The sequence below is a fragment of the Rhinoderma darwinii genome, chromosome 3 (assembly GCF_050947455.1).
Source record: "Rhinoderma darwinii isolate aRhiDar2 chromosome 3, aRhiDar2.hap1, whole genome shotgun sequence".
NCBI lineage: Eukaryota > Metazoa > Chordata > Amphibia > Anura > Rhinodermatidae > Rhinoderma > Rhinoderma darwinii.
The window spans coordinates 87,676,374-87,696,068 of record NC_134689.1 but is presented as its reverse complement, the minus strand read 5'-3'; the positions used below and the strand labels follow the sequence as shown (position 1 = coordinate 87,696,068).

The following is a 19,695-nucleotide window of genomic DNA, read 5'->3' as shown; positions in this document are numbered from 1 at the left end:
AAAGTGATCAAAAAGTTGCATGTACCCCAAAATAGTACCAACAAAAACTACAACCGTCCCACAAAAATCAAGCCCTTACACAGCTTTTTTTTTTGTCTGAAAAATAAAAGTTACATATTTAAAGTATCTAAATATGGTGTCGCTGTAATCTGATCAACCCACAGAATAAAGTTAAATTGTCATATATATCATGCGGAGAACGCCGTAAAAAATAGAATAAAAACAGTCAGAATTGATGGTTTTTGGTCCACTGGCTTGCCAAAAAATGGAATAAAAAGTGATCAAAAAATCACATGTACCCCACAATGGTAGTAATGAAAACTGCAGATTGTCCTGCAACAAATAAGCCCTCACACAGCTCCGGTGGAGAAAAAATGAAAAAAATTGTCTCGGAATATGCGACGCAAAATGTGCGTTCCTAAAGCGGATAAGATCGGGCACCATATATCAGTGTGACACTGGCCACACATCTGTGGATTATTATTTATTTACCGCATTATTATTCCGCACGGAGTACATATGCCCGACATTATAAACTAAAATACCAGTAAAACTCAAAACAGAGCTGCCAAGCTAAATCTGCGCTCCAAAAGCCAAATGGCGCTCCCTCTCTTCTGAACCCTACAGCGTGCCCAAACACCAGTTTGCGTCCACTGATATGGCATCGCCATACCTGGGAGAACCCTATAAATATTTTATGAGGTATTTGTCTTCAGTGGCACAAACTGGGCACACCATATTGTGCACTAAAATCGCATATCCGTGTAAAATTTTAATTTTCACTCCGCACCATCCGCTGCACATTAAACCCCTTCGCGCACCACAACTTTAATAGCATGTTTATGCAGGGCGTGGCTCACGCTCTAAGCCCGTGCCATACGCTGCGGGTATCCGCTGTGTATTACAGCTGACACCCGGGACGAACGAACAGCAACAGCGAGCATGTAATAATGACAATATACTGCAATACATTAGTATTGCAGTGTACTGCACCAGCGATCTAATGATCGCTGGTTCAAATCCCTTAGGGGGGGACTAATAAAATGTGTAAAAAAAACAAACCGTAAACTTTAGTGAAAAAAGTCCAAAAAAAACAACTTTACTCAGTTTTTTTTTTTCTCTAAAGTAATGTAAAAAATACACAAAATTGGTATCGCTGCATTCGTAAAAGTCTGAACTATTACAATATACCATTATTTAACTTGCATGGTAAACACCATAAAAAATAAAGAATTTAAAACACCAAAATTGCTGTTTTTTGGTCACATTGGCTCTAAAAAAAAAATGTATTACGTGCTCAAAAAGTTGTATGTACCAAAAAATGGTACCAATACGAACCACAGATAGTCCCACAAGAAATAAGCCCTACACCCCTGAATCGACCAAAAAAAAATAAAAAAAAAGTTATGCCTCTCGGAATGTGGTGAAACAAAACAGTTTTTTTTTAACAAATACTTTTTACTTTGTAAAAGTAGTAAAATATATAAAAAATACAATATAAATTTGGTATCACTGTAATTGTATTGTCGCAGAAAAAAAATGTAAGTTGTCACTGCACCGTGAAAACTGTAAAAACAAAACCCAAACGCAATGGAGGAATCACAGTTTTTTCCAATTTCTGCCTGCAAAGAATTTTATTTTCGGTTTCCCAGTACATTGAATTGTGGCAATAGAAACTACAACTCCTGCAAGAAATAAGCCCTCACACCACTCTATTGACGGAAAAATAAAAAAAGTTATGGCACTTGGAAAGCGGGGTGGGAAAAACTAAAGAAAAAGTAAAAAAATGAATTAGTCTGGAAAGGGTTAATTAATAATAAAACATTTATGACCACCTGTGGGGTATTACCGTACTCTGAAGGAATTGCTTTACAAGTGTTGGGGTGCTTTTTCATCCTTTTTATTCTTTCTGAAAATGAAAAAATGAAAAATTTTATTAGAAATGTTATTAATTTTTCACTGCCTAATTCTAATAAATTCTGCAAAAGACCTGTGGGGTCTAAATTTTGCAAAAAAACAAACTGGGGTTAAAATGCAAACTATACACCCCTCAAGGAATTTTTCTAGGGGTAGTTTCCAAAATGGGGTCACTTTTAGAGGTTTTCCACTGTTTTGGTCCCTCCAGTGCATTGCAAATGCGACATGGCACTGAAAACTATTCCAGCAAAATCAGCGCTCCAAAATCCAAGTGAAGCTCCTTCTTTTCTGAGCCGTGCTATGGGTCCAAACAGCAGTTTATTACAACATATGGCATATTGCTGTAATCGGGAGAAATTGCTTTACAAATGCTGGGGTATTTTTTCTCCTTTATTCCTTGTAAAAAATAAAAATGTCTTAGTTTTTTTCAGAAAAAAAGTAGATTTTCAGCTTTACAGACTAATTCAAATACATTTAGCAAATAAACTGGGGTTAAAATGCTAACTGTACCCCTAGATAAATTTCTTGAGGGGTGTAGTTTCCAAGATGGGGTCATTTTTGGGGGTATTTTACAGTTTTGGTACCACAAGACCTCTTCAAACCTGTCATGGTGCCTAAAATGTCTTATCACACTAGGGCCACAAGTGGGCTATACCCTCTGCTGAGCACTCTGCTCCCCAGTTTTAGCCTAGTGTCTGTAGGAGGCAGACATGTCCTGCACTGCAGGCAATTCTGCTAGATTTTTTATTTCAGTTTTATTTCTTAATAATTTTTCAGGTGCAGGGTGCGAGTCGATCGTGTTTTCCACTTAGTGACTCCCCTGTGGGCGCGGGGCGGAAGCAAATCCCACTTTCAGTGGATTCCCGCCGTTTTGGCAGATTCTTTTCCCACCTCAGTGCATGCCTACCTCTCTGGTGGATGTTCCCCTCCTTGGTAACTCAGTCCCCTATTACAGCACCAGCGGTGGAGGAGGCTGGACCGCTTCACTACGTACGAACGCCTTTCAATGCGGTGACAGACTGTGCCTGAAGATGACTGATAGGATAGTTCTCCCCCCGCCATTGGGAGCTGCTGTGGTGGTGGTGGAGCATTCAGGCTATGGCAGCAGGCTTTACGGCATTATATATAGAGGCTTTTTTTTAATTTTTATTAAGTGTTGTCCTTTCTAACACTTATGTGCTGGCAGACTTCATTATCTAATGTTTTTTACTACAAGCCACAGCGTTCCACCGGTGGTGGCATTAATTTAGGCCTCGGCTCTGGTTCTCTGCTAGGCCGCAGGGTAGCCACGCTCCCGACGGCTCTCCTCCATGGCCTTCCATTTACCGTTCCGGTTTTGCGTTCTGATTGGGCACCAGATGGGACCTGACTCAGATGCAGGCCCTGTCCAACCAGCGCGACACAGGTTTTTTTTGGCTGTAGGGAAGGGGTTATTCTGTTCTTAGACACTTCCCTCAATCACTGGTAGTGAATGGCATAGTACACTGAGCGGTGTACAGAAGTCATACAGCGCTGGAAACATTCCTACTATTAGTATTAAATTAGCTACTCAACTACAGGACGCAAAAGATTCAGGGGACTCTCGGGTGGATACTTCCCTGCTAGCTGCACAGCTTTTTGCAGATGTCTAAATATATCTGTGATGTCTCTGCCCAAAGGACAGCTAAGGCCATGGCTAATGCAGTAGCTGTCCTCAGGGCCACTCTGACTAGGAGCTGGGATACTGAAAAGTCTTCGGTCCGATAGTCTCATCTTCTTATTCAGTCAAGAAGCTGCTGCTTTGGTGGATTCTTTCCCCAACATCTCAGGGAAAACCATTCATAACTGCCACTGGCAAGTCACCACAACGGATGCAAGTTTGTCTTGCTGGGGGGCGCTCTTTTGCTGCCTCACAGTTCAGGGCACCTGGTCTGACACGGATGTTCGGCTCCTGATTAACATGTTGGAGCTGATGGCCATCTTAGTGGCCCTGGGCGTCTCGTCTCCTGGGTCCTCCAGTACGGATACAGACAGACCACTCTACAGCAGTGGTGTACCTCAATCATCAGGGATGTACAAGAGGCAGGACTGTATGGAAGGAAACAGCCCAGATCCTTTGCTGGACAGAACAGAATTTCCCAGCAATCTCAACAGTGCACATCCCAGGAGTAGACCGCTGGGAGGCGGATTACCTGAGCCTGGACCACGGAGAATGGTCTCTTCATCCAGTTTTTCACCGCATTTGCATTCGGTGGGGTTTCCTGGATGTGGATCTCTTCGCCTCTCACCACAAACACAAGTGCCCGGACTACGTCACCAGAACCAGTGATCCTAGGGCCATAGGAGCCGACGCTCAGATTCTCCCCTGGTCGTCCTTCAACCTCCTATTTTTTGTCCTGCCCTTCAACTCCTACATCGAGTGCTGAAAATGATCAAGGACACAGGAATTCCAGCCATTCTGGCGGCCCAAGACTGGCTTTGTATGTGGATCACGTGCTCCTGTTAGACGCCCCGTGGCCACTTCCTCTGCGGCACAACCTTCTTTCCCAAGGTCCAATGTTCCACTCTGCTTTACCTCGGCTGCATTGGACAGCTTAGCTGTTAAAACTGCGGTTTTGAAGTTGAGGTTTCTCTAATGCGGTCATTCAGACCATGATTAAGGCCCGGAAGTCTCCATCCCAAAGGATTTACAATCTCACTTGGCTGGCTTATTTTAGGTGGCTTGAAACATCAGTTTCACGCCCTCCACTTTTCCATCCTGTAAATTATGGCCTTCCTCCAGGTCGGTTTGGATCAGGGACTCAAATTGGCTACTCTAAAGTGGAAGGTTATAGCCCTATCTTTTCTTTTCCAACGCATTTTGGCTTTTCCCACTACAATTAAGTCTTTTTATCCAGGAAGTCGCACATTGTGCTCCTCATCGGTCTCCTCTGCAACTTTGGGATCTCAATCTGGTCCTTGACGCTGCACCCTTCGAACCTTTGGTGGAAGTTTCTCTCAGGATCTTATCCTGGAAGGTAGATTTCCTTGTGGCAATCGCACCTTAATGAGGACATTGTCCTTCCTTCATTTTGTCCTAAACCTTCTTATCAACGTGAATGTGCCTTGCATTGCTTGGATGTCGTTCAAGCTCTTCGGGTCTACATTGCAGCAACGAAGTCCTCAACTCTCTATTTATTGTACCTGAGGGCCCTCTTAAGGTTGGCCCAGCTTCAAAGGCCACCATTGCTAGCTGGATATGATTGGCCGTTAAAAGAACCTACTCTTCTAAGGGTAGTGAACCTCCCTTCTGGGTCACTGCTCATTCTACCAGGGCAGTTGGTGCTTCATGGGAGCATGTGGCATCGGGCTTATGCGCTTTAGGTCTGTAAAGCCGCCAACTGGTCCTCGTTACATGCTTTTTAGAGGTTTTACTGGATCCATCCTTTGGCCCCTGCTGATGCCAGTTTGGGTCAGATGGTGTTGCAAGCAGCTGTGGTTTAGGCTGCTCGCAAGGCTGATTTTTTTTCCCCCACCCTAAGGGACTGCTCTAGTATGTCCAATGGTACTGTGTATGCCAGTCAATACTTTAACAAGAAAACAGGATTTTTGTACTTGCCAGTAAAATTGCTTTCTCGTTGAATTCACTGGGGGAGACCGTTCCTGCCGTATTTCTTTGGTCTTCTTGAGGTTGCTTTTCACATTGGAAACATATTAAAGATGTTAAACCTTCTCTGCTCTCTTACTCCTCTTGGTACAAACTGGGGAGCTGAGTTCTCACCAGAGGGTATAGCCCACTGGGCGGAGCCACAATTGTTTTTTACATTTACATAGTGTCAGTCTCCTAGTGACAGCGGCCTATACCCATGGTACTGTGTCCCCCAGTGAATTCAAGGGAAAAGGGATTTTGCTGGTAAGTACAAAAATCCTGTTTTTGTGCCATGTATGCAAATTATTGCACTAGTGTAAAGGTATTTTTTTTTTTTTTTGCCACTGCGCTTGCACACTGCAGGCTTACTGCTAAGTATGCTTGCTTGCGTAAGCACGGTGTCAAAGACAACACGCTTGCAATGGCATTATTTGTATAGATGGTGTGAAAATGTTCAAAGCTTAAATGTAACATGTTAGAAGATTTTATTGGTAGGGGTCTGTTCCCTGTGACCTCCCTGGATTGCTAGGACAGATGGGCCACAGTGCCTTTCCAAACAGTGTCCCTTTTTCTACAGACTCAGAAGTATTTACATCTGAGTCTGTAGTACTAATCTCCCATTTACTGCAATAGGACTGCATGTACTGTATGTTACAACCGACACTTCACTATAACCAGCGGGATCGCGCTTGATCACGATCCCGCTCGTTTAACCCCCTAGATGCCATGATCAAATGCGGTACAGAGGGGGGGGGGTGACCTCCTTTGACAAGCCATGTCCCCCGCGACACGATCGTGGGGTGCCGATGGCTGGCATGACTGTCTGGGGGCCTAAAGAAGGCCCCCAGGTCTGGCATCTTTGTTCTCCTATGAAGCTCTTTTTACTTCTATTAAGCCCTTAATCCAAGCCTACTGCAATACATTAATTAGTATTGCAGTATATAGTGCTTGCAAACCTACGATCGCTGGTTAAGTCCCCTAGGGGGAATAATAAAAAAAAAGTAAAGATCAGTTACTGCATTCCCTGTTGCCGATTAGCGGCCCATCGCCGCTGATTTCGGCAGTTAACCCCTCAGATGTGGCGTTCGATTGCGATCGCCGCATTTAAGGTGTTTAGCGCAAGTTGTCAGCCCCCACGTGAAAGCACGGGGGCTGGCGATGGTACCCATGGCAACCGGACGCCAGACACTGGCTTCCGGGCTGTCATGTACAGAAGCCTTTGAGGCTTCCTGTCAGAGTGACTGTCACGTCACAATGACAGAAGGAATACATTACACTACGTATGTAGTGTAATGTGTTCTAGCAGCGATCAGAGCTGCAAGTCTAGATGTCCCCTAATGGGACAAGTAAAAAAAAAAGATGATAAAAATGTTTTATACAAGTTAAGTTACATAAATAAAAAAATGCTTTTTTTTCCTGTCTTTTATTATAGGAAAAAAATGAACACGTTAAAACAAGTACACATTTGGTATCGCCGCGTTCGTAACGACCCAAACTATGAAACGGTTACGTTGTTTTTCCCGCACAGTGAACACCGCAAAAAAAAATAATTGTAATTCTGGCATTGTTTTTTAGTCACCACCCCTCCCAAAATATACAATAAAGTTATCAAAGTCGCATGTAACCCAAAATAGTACCAATAAAAACTACAACCCGTCCCGCAAAAAAAGGCCTTACGCTGCTTCTTTAATTGAAAAATAAAAAAGTTATGCCTCAGAATATGGTGACACAAAAAATGTATTTTATAAAAAAAAAGTGATTTTATTAAGCAAACGCTGCAAAACGTAAAAAAAACTATGTATATATGGTATTGCCGTAATCGGATCGACCTGCAGCATAAAGTACAATTGTCATTTATAGCCCAGGGTGAACGCCGTAAAAAAACAAAGAATACAAAACATGGTCAGAATTGATGGTTTTTGGTCACCTTGTTTGCCAAAAAAACGGAATAAAAAGTGTTAAAACTGCATGTACCCTAAAATGGTACCAATGAAAACTACAGATTGTCCCACAACAAATAAGCCCTCACACGGGTCCGGTGGAGAAAAAAAAATTCTGGCTCTCAGAATATGGTGATGCAAAACGTGCAGTGTGTTCTGAAAGTGGATAACATCTGGCACCATTTATCAATGAGACACTGGCCACATATCTATGAATTATTATACTATTTACCCCATTATTATAACTCATTATTATAACCTGTTGTACTCACATATGCCCCCACATTATAAACTGAAATACAAGTAAAACCCCACACAACTACTAACCAGCTAAATCTGCGCTCCAAAAGACAAATGGTGCTCCCTCTTATGAGCCCTACAGCGTGCCCAAACAGCAGTTTACGTCCACAGATCTGGCATCGCCTTACCCGGGAGAACAGATTTAATATTTTATGAGGTATTTGTCCTCGGTGACAAAGACTGGGCACAACATATTGTGCACTAAAATGTCACGAGTGGAAAATTTTCACTCTGCACCCCCGGTGCGCATTAACCCCTTGGTGCACCATGACTTAATAGCATGTCGTGGTGTGTGGGGGTGAATGTATGGAGCGGGCTCACGCTCTGAGCCCGTGCCATACGTTGCGCGTGTCAGCTGTGTATTACAGCTGACACCCAGGACTAACGGACAGAAACGGCGATCGTGCTGTTACAGGAGCCTGTAAAAATAACCATATACTGCAATACATTAGTATTTCAGTGTATTGTACCAGCGATCTAACGATTGCTGGTTCAAGTCCCCTGGGGAAACTAATAAAATGTAAAAAAATACACAAAACTGGTATCGCTACGTCCAGAAAAGTCTGAACTATTACAATATACCATTATTTAACTTGCACGGTGAACACCGTAAATAATAAAGTATTTAAAACGCCAAAATCGCTGTATTTTGGTCACCTTCGCTCTAAAAAAAAAAAAAAATGTTAAGTGCTCAAAAAGTTGTTGTATGTATCAAGAAACGGTACCAATAAAGACTACAGCTCGTCCCGCAAAAAATAAGCCCTCATGCCTCTCGGTGGTGAAACAAAACAATTATTTTTTTTAACAATTAGCTTTACTTTGTAAAAGCAGTAAAATATAAAAAAAACTGTAAATTTGGTATCGCCTTAATCGTAAAAAATTAAGCTGTCGTTTTTACCGCATGGTGAATGCCGTAGAAACTAAACCCAAAAAACAATGGAGGAATCAGTTTTTTCCAGTTTCAACCTGCAAAGAATTTTATTTCAGTTTCCCAGTACAATAAATAGTACTTTAAATTGTGTCAATAGAAAATACAACTCCACCCGCATGAAATAAACCCTCACATGACTCTATTGACAGACAAATAAAAAAGTTATGGCTCTTGGAAGGAGGAGTGAAAAATGAAAATAAAAAAAACAAAAAATGGATCAGTCCAGAAAGGGCTAATTCCTAATAAACATTTCTGACCACAAGTGGGGTATAGCTGTACTTGGGAGAAATTTCTTTACAAATGTAGGGGTGCTTTTTCCTCTATCCTTTGTGAAAATTAAAAAATGCAACATTTTAGTGGAAATAATGTTGATATTCATTTTCACGGCCTAATTCTAATAAATTCTGCACGAGACCTGTGGGGTCAAAATGCTTACTATACCCCTAGATAGATTCCTTAAAGAGGCTCTGTCACCAGATTTTGCAACCCCTATCTGCTATTGCAGCAGATAGGCGCTGCAATGTAGATTACAGTAACGTTTTTATTTTTAAAAAACGAGCATTTTTGGCCAAGTTATGACCATTTTTGTAATTATGCAAATGAGGCTTGCAAAAGTCCAAGTGGGTGTGTTTAAAAGTAAAAGTCCAAGTGGGCGTGTATTAGGTGCGTACATCGGGGCGTTTTTAATACTTTTACTAGCTGGGCGCTGTGAAGAGAAGTAACATCCTCTTCTCTTCAGAACGCCCAGCTTGTGACAGTGCAGATCTGTGACGTCACTCACAGGTCCTGCATCGTGACGGCCACATCGGCAGCAGAGGCTACAGTTGATTCTGCAGCAGCATCAGCGTTTGCAGGTAAGATCGACTTACCTGCAAACGCTGATGCTGCTGCAGAATCAACTGTAGCCTCTGGTGCCGATGTGGCCGTCACGATGCAGGACCTGTGAGTGACGTCACAGATCTGCACTGTCACAAGCTGGGCGTTCTGAAGAGAAGAGGATGTTACTTCTCATCAGAGCGCCCAGCTAGTGAAAGTATTAAAAACGCCCCGATGTACGCACATAATACACACCCACTTGGACTTTTACTTTTAAACACACCCACTTGGACTTTTGCAAGCCTCATTTGCATAACTACAAAAATGGTCATAACTTGGCCAAAAATGCTCGTTTTTTTAAAATAAAAACGTTACTGTAATCTACATTGCAGCGCCTATCTGCTGCAATAGCAGATAGGGGTTGCAAAATCTGGTGACAGAGCCTCTTTAAGTGGTGTAGTTTCACAAATGGGGTCACTTTTGGGGGTTTCCACTGTTTTGGTAGCTCAGGGGCTTTGGAAATAAGACCTGACTCCCGAAAACCATTACAGCTAAATTTGAGATCCAGAAGCCAAATAGCGCTCCTGCCTTTCTAAGCCCTGCTGTGGGTCCAAACAGCAGTTTATTACCACATATGGGTTATTTCTGTAATCGGGAGAAATTGCTTTACAAATGCTGGGGTGTTTTTTTTCCCCCCTTATTCTTTGTAAAAATTACAAATTCCTATGTTTTTTCAGAAAAAAAGTAGATTTTCATCTTCACAGACTAATTCAAATACATTTAGCAAAAAAACTGGAGTCAAAATGCTAACTATACCCCTAGATAAGTTCCGTGAGGGTTGTAGTTTCCAAAATGGGGTCACTTTTGGGGTGTTTCCACGGTTTTGGTCCCTACAGTTCATTGCAAACACGACATGGCACTGAAAATGAATCCAGCAAAATCAGCACTCCGAAATCCAAATGACGCTCCTTCCCTTCTGATCCCTGGCGTGGGTCTAAACAGCAGTTTATTACCACATATAGGGTATTGCCGTAATCGGGAGAAATTGCTTTACAAATGCTGGGGTGTTTTCTCCTTTATTCCTTGTAAAAAGTAAAAATTTATTTTTCAGAAAAAAAAGTAGATTTTCATCTTCACACACTAATTCAAGTACATTTAGCAAAAAAAAAAAAACTGGGGTCAAGTCGCTAACTATACCCCTAGATAAATTCATTGAGGGGTGTAGTTTCCAAAATGGGGTTACGTTTCTGGGTTTTTGTTTTGTTTTTTTTTCCTTTTTACTGTTTTGGCACCACAAGACCTTCAAACCTGATATGGTGCCTAAAATATATTTAAAAAAAGGAGGCCCCAAATCCACTAGGTGCCCTTTTGCTTCTGAGGCCTGTTTTTCAGTCCATTAGCACACTAGGGCCACATGTGGGATATCTCTAAAAACTGCACAATCTTGGCAATATATATTGAGTTGCATTTCTTGTGTAAAACCTTCTGTTACAGAAAAAACTGTATTACAAATGATTTTTGGCAAAAAAAAAAAAAAAACATTTTGTAAACTTTACCTCTACTTTGCTTTAATTCCTGAGAAACGCCTATGGGGTTAAAACACTTTCTGAATGCTGTTTTGGATACTTTGAGGGGTGCAGTTTTCAAAATAGGGCGATTTATGGGGACTTTCTAATATATAAGGCCCTTAAAGCCACTTCAGACCTGAACTGGTCCCTGAAAAAATGGGCGTTTTAAAATTTTCTTGGAAATATGCTAAAGTTCTAAGCCTTGTAACGTCCTAAAAAAATAAAAGCATATTCAAAAAACTATGCAAACGTAAAGTACACACTTGGGATATATGGAATAGTAACTATTTTGTGTGGTATTACTGTCTCATACAAGCAGATACATTTAATTTTATAAAAATGCTAATTTTTGCACATTTTCTCAATTTTGGTGTTTTTCACACATAAATATTAAATTTATGGTCCAAATTTTGTTACTAACATAAAGTACAATATGTCACGAGAAAACTATCCCAGAATAACTTGGATAGGTAAAAGCATTCCCAAGTTATTACTACATAAGGTAACACATGTCAGATTTTTAAAAATCGGCTTCGTCCTCAAGGCGAAAACAGGCTCCGTTCTGAAGGGGTTGATGTAGAAAAAATTTATTCAACGTTTTAAACAAAAAACTTTTCCCATTTACCCCTTTGTAAAAAAATAAATCATAATTGGTATTGCTGCATCCGTAAAAGTCTGAACTATTCCAATATAACATTAATAAACGTGCAGTGGACGCCGTAAAAAAATGTTGAGCGCCAGAATCGCTGTTTTTTTGGTCACCACCTCCTCCACAAAAAAATTGAATCAAAAGTAATTAAATACTTTCATGTACCTAAAATACTATTAAAAATGACAGCTCATCCCGCAAAAAATATGCCCTCATACCGCTTATTTAACGGAAAAATATAAAAGTTATGTCCGTAATCGCATTGACCCGCAGAAAAAAAATTAACATGTCCTTTTAATTACTCTCCCCCCCCCCCCCCCCCTTGTTTGGACACATGGATAGCCTGTAACTCCTCATAGTCCAGTGCCGCCTCCAGTTGTGAAAGGTAGCAGCATCTTGGCTGATAGGCCCCTCCAGCTCATAATATATGCACAACTTTGTCAGGTGCTAATGTTGGCTCTGTTCACGTGTTCTACTTATACAAACCGCTTTTAAAGACAAGTACGCTTAATATTTGTAACGTAATTCACTTTTATTTCAGGGAAAAAAGCTGAGCTGAGTAGCGAGGAAAATATCGATACAAGGTCAGTGCTTTTATTTATACTGCAAGAATGTTAGTGTATTGGATGAGTCTCAAGCATGGTGAAATAATTATGATGGTGGCAACTCACCAGATACATTTACACAGCAGAGCTGAAAATGGCATAAGGCTAGATTCACACAGGGCAGTTTAGAGGTGTTTTTATTTTGCCTAAGCTAGGAGAGTGTATCTTAACCCCTTCCCGACATCTGCCGTATATATACGGCGCTATCTATCAGGAAGGGGTTCCTGCAAACCGCAGTACAGTTACGTTACGTTGCGGTGATGATGCTGGCTCAGAAGCCTGACAGCTCAAATACACTGCACTACATATGTAGTGCAGTGTACTAGAATAGCGATCAGGGCCTCAGGCCTTCAAGTCCCCTAGTGGGACAAATAAAAAAAGTTGATTAAAATGTTGTAAAAAAAATAAACAAAACACAAGTTTCAAGTAAAAAATAAGCCAAACTGTGTTTTCTCCCATTTTAAGTCTTTTATTATTGCCAAAATTGTAAAAAAAAAAAGACTATATATAATTGGTATCGCCGCGTCCGTAACAACCCAAACTATAAAACGATTATATAAATTATCCCACACGCTGAACGCCGTTAAAAAACCAAATTAAAAACGCCAGAATTTTTGTTTTTAGGTCACCTCTCCTCCCAAAAAATGGAATAAAAAGTGATCAAAGAGTCACATATATTCCAAAATAGTACCAATAAAAACTACAACTCGTCCTGCAAAAAATAATCCCTGACACAGCTTTGTCCACACACCAATAAAAAAGTTCTGGGTTTTAGAATATGGCGACACAGAAAACAAATAATTTTTTCAGTTTTAGGGCCCTAGTATTTAGCAACTAGGAAGGGTATGGACATAGAACATCTGCTGGAAGCGAGGGCATCCGTGTTATACCAGCGCAACACTTTCCCAGCAAAATTTTCCAAACTACAAAGGAGGAAGTGTCTCCAAAAGCGGGATAAGAAAGAATACCGTTTATCAGTGCGACACCGGCCTGTGCATAACTGATTGTGTCACAGCGTACCACACATCTATGGATAATTGTATTATTTATTCAATTATTATACCCTCTTTTTATGCCCTGATGTACTCCGCACAGCTTACATATGCCCCCATGTTATAAACTGACATACCAGTAATACTCAAACAAAACTACTAACTGCATAAACAGCAGTTTACATCCATATATATGGCCTCACCATACCCGGGAGAACCCGCTTAACAATTTATGGGGTAAGAATCTCTAAGATTGTGCGTTGAAACAGCAGATCAGTGGAAAAATTGCAATTTTCAATTTGCATCATCCACCGTGTGTTAATTTTTCTTAGTTTTTTTTAAATCATACTTTTTATTGCACATTTTCAACAATTACAACAGTCCAGAAATAGGACCCACCCCCCCCCCCCCACGAACTTTTTACCATACACCATACAGGAAAATGAGCGTATACATTTGCCACACAGGGCAGAAACAGGTTTTTTTTGTTTTTAAACGCCCGCTAGCAGACACAATCTACATGCCATACACACAGTTGTAGCAGAGGATATCATGACCCACTCCCCGCCCTGGTAAGCATTACCCCAGAAACACAGACTCAAATAAAATATGCAAGAAGTTATTTAACTCCGAATCCCAACAGCCCCCCCCCCCCCTAGAATTCCGGCACTTGCCAACCCAGCAGTATCTAACCATGGCAACCACAGTTTGTCAAACCTGGAGGACGCACCTCTTTTTTAAGAAATATCGCCTTTTCATTCATGAGCAACTGGTTCAAACTATCAACAAACTCCTGAACCTTTGGGGGAGAAGGCTGAATCCAATGCTGCGCTATGAGCTTCCGAGCCACATATAGCACTCTCCCCACTGCCAGTTGCCCATTAGAGTCCACAGGCAGACCATCTACAAACCCCAATAAACATACCTTTGGCACAGTCGCAAGGAGGCCAAACCAGTAGATATCAAGTTGCGGGCAATCCCACAGCATATGGAGGCGGTCAGCAGGCTTCAAAACGCTTCTCGGACAAGTAGCATCAGGCCGAATTCCCATCCGATGCAACACCTCGGGGGTTTTATACACCCGGTGGAGTATATAGAGCTGTGAGAGCCTGCCATCCTCACTCGGCGAAACACCCGGAACAACTTCCATTATAGTGGACGACTGGTCTTCATCACTCCCTGGTATATCCCTATCCCATTTTCGCATGGCTACCAAAGGATAACTCCCAAAATTTAGTCAGCAGGTGTTGGTATACCCACGCTATAACTCCTTTCTTAGCTCTAGAGGGCCAAAAGTTTGTACAATAGTGTCGTGTTGTATAGTCACTTGAACCTGTGGGAACTGTGCCTGAAATGCATGCCTCAGTTGTAAATACCTATAAAACCCTCTATGCGGAACATTGAGTTCCTCTTGGAACTGCTGAAAGGATTTAAAAGGTAGACCCACTTGTCAGTTGAGATACCCTCGTAAGCCCCGCCGTTATCCAGTACTCTGAGCTATCTAGGCCTACGAACTCAGGAAGCATTTGGTTTCCCCATATGGGTGTATATTCCGTGTATCCCGTCACCCCTCTAAACTGCTTAACTTTCCCCCAGGTTCTATGAATAAGATCTAAAGTTGGAAACACAGATCGCCTTCCCTGAGAGATGCCCACTCTCAACAGCGTCCAATAAAATATCACATTTCAAATGATACTGCAATATAACCGCAGAAGCATCGTGCCCAGAATGAGCGCCCCATCCTTTTAACCTCTTCACGCGCTGCGACGCAACTGTAAGTCCTGCAGAGGGCTTGCATCCCGCATCAGGACGTACAGTTGCGGAGAGATTCCTGGCGCACACTGTCCTAACCGACCGTGTCCGGGAACCAGGAAGTCAGCTGTCCCCGACAGCTGACACTCCAGTCTTGCCGGTCAGCGGACCATCGCCGCTGATTTCGGCATTTAACCCCATAAATGCGGCAACCGAGTGTGATCGCCACATTTAAGGGGTTTGCAGCACATCGGCAGCCCCCACTAAGTGATTGTGGGGGCTTCCGATGCTTGTCGTGGAAATCGGAGGCCGGACCGGCCAGAGGCTTCTCCTCCGAGGCTTCCTGTCAGTGTGACTGTCACGTCACAATGACAGTTAGAATACATTACACTACGTAAGTAGTGTAATGTACTCTAGCAGCGATTAAAGCTGCAAGTCTAAATGTCCTAGTGGGACAAGTAAAAAAAGAGTAATAAAAATACTTAAAAAAGGGTAAAAATAAGTTATATAAACAAAAAATGCCTTTTTTCCTATAATAAGACTTTCATTATAGGAAAAAAATGAACACTTTAAAAAAAGTACACATTTGGTATCGTCGCGTTTGTAACGACCCAAACTATAAAACTATAATGTTACTTTTCCCGCACGATGAACACCCCAAAAAAAAAAAATCAATAAAAAAACTACACCAGAATCGCTATTTTACCCTTTCACCTATGACAGCACCCCTGGAGAGACATCCCATCTGCTGGATAGGAAACCTGAGGATATAAAAAGGGACACCACTCTCCACACACCCAGTCAAGTTTCCTGTCCTCCTGATGGAAGGCTTGTCCTGAGGAAAAACACTTCAATAAATAAAAAAATGTTTAATAAAACACTAAAATCAAATTGATCTAAAAAAAAATTTTTGCCGTGACACTGGTCCTTTAAGTAACGCTAATGCCGGACTACAAACGAAGGTATATTGTAAAACAGTAGTCAAGCGTTTGTCTATTTTGTCCCAAAACAATCTTAAAAGAGGGCACTCCCAAAATACGTGATAAAGTGTACCCTTGGAAACACAACATGTCCAACAAATATTGGACGAGTTTGGATAGATCAAAGCTAAACGATAAGGCGTAAAATACCACCTATATAACAATTTCCTTGTAGCTTCCAAGTGTTGAGTGGATTTAGATAGCTTAGCTGCCAAAAGATAAGTCGATTCCCAATCCACAGACCCTGGAGTAAGATGTAAATCTCTTTCCCAGTGTGACAGACATGCAAGAGGTTTAGTCTGTAGAAGCTCTGAAATAGCGCGATACGCCTTAGAAACACCGACAGATCCTTTTTAATACATAACATTTTGAGGGTAAGATGAAGCTAGGATCCACAAGGCAGAGGCTGAGTGAAAGTGTATCTCATGGAGGTGCAAACATTTGTAATAACGGAAGTCTTTAGTATGGTTGCAAGGGAGTCAAAGGATATGTACACCTTTTTTACGTTTTATGAACTTAGATGGATGTGATAGATAACAGCGGGTCCTGCATGTCAGATGCAGGACCCGCTATCACCGAATCGCTTAGTTCTGCTGACCTGACGGATTCCGGTTTTAGCGCAGGATACAGCGGTTATTTATCCAGGATACATAAGTTGCATTTCAAAAGTTCAAATAATTATTTAATAAAAAATTAATTACAAGGTTTCACAAAACACTAAAACACACTACTTCTGTAAAAAACACGAAAAAAAACATCTTAAAAGGTTTCCATGGCCTTTAAAAACCTGTAAACTCTGCGAACCTGGGTTGTCTGGCATTGTAGCTCCGCTTCATTTGAGTGAATAGGGCTAAGGCCAAGGCAATCGGATATTTATCCACAGGATAGACGAGATGACATTGGGATAACCTATTCACGGAGAGACAATGGTGTTTATCCCCCCTCCCCCAGCACTCATAGGGGTTTCGAGTATTGTGGCATGTGCAATCTATAGAACTGTAGCGCGTGTGATGTTCTAAGCACCGGAGCATCAAGCACCGAATGGACATTTATGTAAGAGGGAAAAAGGATGTGTCGCTATGAAGAGTGCCGGGTTTAAGACCAATTGTATCGTGGAATATGGCACTGAAAAAGATGATCTGGGCTTAGGGCGGGATGGAAAGACAGGGAAGGACGGCGACTAGAAAAGAAAAACACAGTGAAAAAAAGAGGTGGAAGAAACTAAACTTAGATGACAGAAGATGCGGTTCAGCATTTTATGACCAGGAAAAATGTCAGCAATGGGACAAGTCCACTAATAGTTGCAATCTTTTTTTTAAAGTGACCCTCATATGAATCTTTGTTCGTCAGATGAGGGAGGTGATGATGTGCGGAGATCCTACTGGGGTATATTAAGATTGGACCCGGACATTAATGAAATAGTGACTCCCAGACGGACGGTCACCTTTCGTAGGGGTCGAGATTTAAGGGACCATCTAGTTAAAAGCCACTTGACCCCTCAGAATACTGCCAATATGTGGCTAGGTCGTGCCAATCTGAAGGGTACGTTCCGCTGTGGCTCATGTAAGGCCTGCCAATACATGCATGTAGGGAAGGTCTTCATGATTATTACCACTAGAAAGGAGTACATCAACTGCAAGACACCTGGGGTGGTATACCTGGTCACCTGCCCATGTCCCCTAAACTATGTGGGCAAAACCATCCGCCAATTTAGGTGACATATTTTAGATCATGTAGGTAACATGCTTAGGGAGGGAGACTGCCCGTTAGCCAGACATGTGTGGCAATATCATGGTGGTGACCCCAGTTGTCTTAAATTCCAAGGGATTAAAAGGATGCGCCCTTCACATAGGGGTGGTGAACTGGATATTTACCTTCTACGGAAGGCTCAAATGTGTTAAACAGTTGGGACTCAACGACTCCATTTCCTTTGTCCCTTATATTGAGTAGGAAGGTTACCCTTCTACTTCATATCCCAGGGTTTTGGCTGTAATACTTTGCTTATATCTGGATATGTCTACAGTGAGGCAGGCATTATTCCAGATTGCCTCAGAGTGAGCGTATTCACGATGAGAGGTACTGCCTTTTACACTGTGATAGCAATTTGCCCTCTGGGAGTATCTATTAGCAATATGCATGAGACGACTTTCCTTGTTTGGGTGTACATTTTTTAACATTAAATTTAAAGGGTAACGTAACTTTCAAAACTTTTGACTAAAAAGAAGCCACAGATGCGTACGGTAATCACTGTGCTTCTTCATTTGTCTTTCCTCGGAAAGTAGAGCCAGTGGTGTACTGGTTCAAAGACTGCTGGCTTGTGTACCATTTAGCGACTGTTTTCTGTTCCATACTAAATTCTTTACCCATGTACAAACATTGTACCCTAACTAATGTAATTTTTTTTTTCATCATCTAGTAGCAACTCTGATGGTCACGAATATAATAAAGTAAGTTGCAATTGCATTTATTTCATTTGGGACTGGTGCCTCAGGCCGAGTGACCTTTATGGAGGTGAAATGTCTACAATGCTCTCTGGTGGAAGAACCACTTTCCACCTTGTTCACAATGTAATATGGGCCCACCATTGTAAGGGATTATAATTTTTTTCTTCGGCATGATGGTTACCATTACTTCCCTCTGCGAACGTTGAGGCAATGAGTGTGTGGCTCTTTTAGATTGTGGTCAAACGCAGCAGATTTTGTTGCAGAAATTTTCTATAAATGAAAATCTATTCCATTCATCTGAATGGCTTTGTTTCTGCAGCATGTTCATAGATTTCGGCAAGTTTCATTTAGATAAATGGAACTGATTTTCAATTGCAGAAAATTTCTGCAACAAAATGTGCCACGTGTGACTGCACCTTTATGCTGATTTTGCTGATTTGCTGCTGATTTTGCAGTTATTTTTTAACGCCTCTGAATAACCGCTTAGATGCCGCTGTCATCTAGGCAAATACATTTCCAGAATCTGAGTTATTTGAGCTCGGCTGTTACACGTGGTTTCACACAGTGCAGATTGATGCAGATTTTGCATGTATTTTTTAAGCCAAAACCAGGAACGAAAGCTAACCAGTAGAAATATATAGAGAAAGGCTTTAAAGTGTCTCCTTTACTGGATCTATTTCTGGTTTTGTCTTGCAAAAATGCATGCAAAGTCTACATCAAATAGTTATATAGAAATCTTATTATTCTATATTACTGCAGTAGGGCTGGGCGATTTTGCCAAAAATAAAACCATTTTTAAAAAATTATTATTTTTTTTCACCGCCTTGGGCGATTTTTGATTTGAATCTATTTTCTTTTTTTTTTCTGTTTTATTTAACAGTAATACCAAGAGAACTTGATAAATGATTTTCTTTATAAAAATAACTTTTTAACATATTACTATAAGGCCTGATTCACCACGGGCATGTTCAGTCCGTGATATACGGTCCGTATGTCGGCAGTATTTCCCAGACTGACCACACTGCAGGGAGCTGGGCTCTTATCGTCATCGTTATCTATGACGCTAGGAGTCGCTGCGGGAAAACTGTCATGTGCTGAAAACATGTTTTCAGTACGGGACAGTAGTTCCGCGGAGAGGCAGGGACTCCTAGCGTCATAGATAACGATGATGCTAGGAGCCCGGCTCCATGCACT

General features: G+C 41.6%; 1 protein-coding gene across 1 annotated transcript in view; it reads left to right on the top strand.

Moving 5' to 3' along the window:
* The window catches only part of LOC142750375 (uncharacterized), a 468,269-nt gene that overhangs the window by 30,405 nt on the left and 418,169 nt on the right, over window positions 1-19,695 (top strand). The window contains exons 5-6 of the mRNA XM_075859374.1: window positions 12,270-12,312; window positions 18,474-18,504. Coding sequence (XP_075715489.1) covers window positions 12,270-12,312; window positions 18,474-18,504 — 74 coding nt within the window. The remainder of the gene's footprint in view (window positions 1-12,269; window positions 12,313-18,473; window positions 18,505-19,695) is intronic.